General features: G+C 58.5%; 1 protein-coding gene across 1 annotated transcript in view; it reads left to right on the top strand.

Moving 5' to 3' along the window:
* The window catches only part of ASMT (acetylserotonin O-methyltransferase), a 24,812-nt gene that overhangs the window by 14,894 nt on the left and 7,181 nt on the right, over positions 1-2,737 (top strand). The window contains exons 4-5 of the mRNA XM_007958891.1: positions 738-952; positions 1,904-2,033. Coding sequence (XP_007957082.1) covers positions 738-952; positions 1,904-2,033 — 345 coding nt within the window. The remainder of the gene's footprint in view (positions 1-737; positions 953-1,903; positions 2,034-2,737) is intronic.

A 2,737-nucleotide genomic window follows, 5' to 3' on the forward strand; every position in this document is an offset into this window, starting at 1 on the left:
TGTCAGTCTTCACGGAAGCAAAGCCCAAACCACACCCACTGCCTGGAGTCCATTCTGACCCACAGCGCCCCTAGAGGACAGAGTGGAACTGCCCACAGGGTCTCCCAGGCTGTCAGTCTTCACGGACGCTGACTGCCTCATCTTTCTCCTTCGGGGCAGCTGATGGGATCAGACTGCCGACTTTTTCATTACCAGCTTAGGGCTTAACAGCTGCATTTAAGGGTTAGGCTTCCAACACATGTTTGGGGATCACAATTCAGTCTGTAACAGGAATATTGTCACGATGTGTGTGTCTAGTGTTGTTGTTGGTATGTGCCGTCGAGTTGACCCTGACTCACAGCAACCCCTCCTTGGGTTTCCGAGGCAGTATCACTGCGGAAGTAGATTGCCCAACCTTCCTTCCGAGGAGAGGCTGGTGGGTTTGAACCGCCAGCCTTCTGGTTAGCAGTCAAGTGCCTTAGGCACCATGCTACCAGAGTGTAGTCGTGGGTCTGAAACTGGCAGAATGTTGGACAGCTATCGTGTGCCAGGGGCATTTTGAGAATCAGGGCCGTGGCCTCCGTGGCTGTCCCCGGGGGTGGGTCCCACCTGAGAACGGTCGTAGCTGTGGCTCCCAGCTGAGGGCCGTTCTGGGCGGTGATCCTGGGGGACTGAGGGCTGGTCCTGGTGTGGCTCCCGGCTGAGGGCTGTCCCCGAGGGTGGGTCCCACCTAAGGGTGGTCCTGGGTGTGGATCCAGGGAGCTGAGGGCTGTGGCCTCTTTTCCCGGCTGCCCCGAGGTTGTCTTTGCTGCCTGTGAGCTGGGTGTGTTTGACCTCCTGGCTGAGGCCCCGGAGCCCCTGAGCTCGGCCGTGGTGGCTGAGCGTCTGGGCACCAGCCCCCACGGGACGGAGCTTCTCCTGGACGCCTGTGCATCCCTGGAGCTGTTGACAGTGGAGACGCGGGGACAAAGAGGTAAGCGCACTTTGCCTTTGAAGGACTGTCTGGAACTTGTGCCCTTAGCACCCCTTTCTCGTAAAGTGCCAGGGAGTCACCATTCTCAAATTTGCAGTCTGTGCGGTCTCTGTGGCCACAACCCAGCCCTGCCCTTGTAGCTAAGAAGCAGCCAGAGCATCACGTAAGTGAGCGTGCACAGCTGTATGCCAATAAAACTTTATTTACAAACACGGGCCGAGGGCCGTGTGTGCCGCACAGGCTGTAGTCTTCTGACCTCTGCTGTGGCAGTTTCCACACGCTGATGTGTGCACTGGCAACCGTGTCAGATGAACAAGACAAAGATAAGGACAAAAAAATCAGAGTGGACTCACTTTTTTCTCAGACTGTTGCTGGATGTCAGTGAGTCACTTCCAACTCTCAGTTCCAACTCGTGGCAACCCCTGTGTGTTGCAGGTTGGGACGGCCCCCCCTGGGCTGCACATCACCAGGGGTGCGTTGCCTGCAGCCGCTGGGTGGGTTTGAACCACTGACCTTTTAGTTTGCAGCTGCACTTAACCATTGAGCCACGCAGCTTATTCAGTGCGAGCATTGTCGGTCACGAGAACGGGGAGGTCTCAGTTCAGTATTGAAATGACCTTTCTCTCACGGGACATGGTGACAGTAGAGGGGAGGGTGTTTTTTGTTTTTCAGAAAATGTTTGTCCTTGACAGAGTCCAGTGCTGTCCACCCTCCATCCACCACCCCCGTCGTTTTTACCCCGCCACCTCTTCTGCTAAATGAGCTTTGTTCCTGTGCAATTAGCAAAGCCCAACCCCCCCCCCGTGTGTCCCCCACTGGCCCCTTCAGTGGAAACCCCACCTGTGGGGACACTAATGCTCCCCGTGAGGTCTGCGTCACGTCACTGTGTCGCCAGGGGCAGGCGGGGCCCATAGGCACCTCCGTGCGCTCTGACTCCGTGTCTCTCGACAGCTCTCTATCAGAACACAGCTCTCTCCAGAAGCTTCCTGACGAGGAGCAGCCCCAGGTCCCAGCAGAACATGCTGCTGTACTTGTCCAGAACGACCTACCTGTGCTGGGGCCACCTGGCCGCGGCCGTGAGGTGGGCGTGCAGTTCAGAGGTGGGGAAGGCGTCCCAGGCCCCGTGACGGCTGGCTGAGGGGGCCAGGTCCTGTGGGACTGACCAGCTTCAGTTCTGAAACCCAGAGTCCAGCAGGGCTCACCCGGTGCAAGCCGGCAGCACTCCTGTGATTGGCCCCGTGGTGACGAGAGGTCCCGCGCGCTTTCCTGGTCACAGGAGGGGCGTCTGGGTCCCGCGAGGAGGGTGGTTCAGGATGGCGGGGTGACAGACCTGGGTGCTGGCTGCAAGTGGCACTGCCCGTCCACACCAGTTTGTCAGCGTCAGCCCCAGGGACGCTTGGGGCTGCATCTTCTGTCCTCGGGGGTGGGGGCTGCCCTGGGCCCTGGAGGGGGTGGAGCCGCATCCCCCGACTCCACCCACCAGATGCCAGGAGCTCCCCCACCCCCTCAGCTGTGACAGCCACAGATGTGTGCAGACATGACATGTGTCTCCTGGGGGCAGAATCAGTCCAGTGGAGAACCACGGTAATAGGTACATTAGATAGGTGATGGATATTGATGTGATAGAAGGATTACAGCCTTGGAGACCCTGTGGGCAGTTCCACTCTGTCCTCTAGGGGCGCTGTGGGTCAGAATGGACTCCAGGCAGTGGGTGTGGTTTGGGCTTTGCTTCTGTGAAGATTGACAGCCTTGGAGACCCTGTGGGCAGTTCCACTCTGTCCTCTA

The sequence above is a fragment of the Orycteropus afer genome, unplaced genomic scaffold, assembly GCF_000298275.1.
Source record: "Orycteropus afer afer isolate SDZICR_OR568_19922 unplaced genomic scaffold, OryAfe1.0 scaffold01193, whole genome shotgun sequence".
NCBI classification, from domain to species: domain Eukaryota; kingdom Metazoa; phylum Chordata; class Mammalia; order Tubulidentata; family Orycteropodidae; genus Orycteropus; species Orycteropus afer.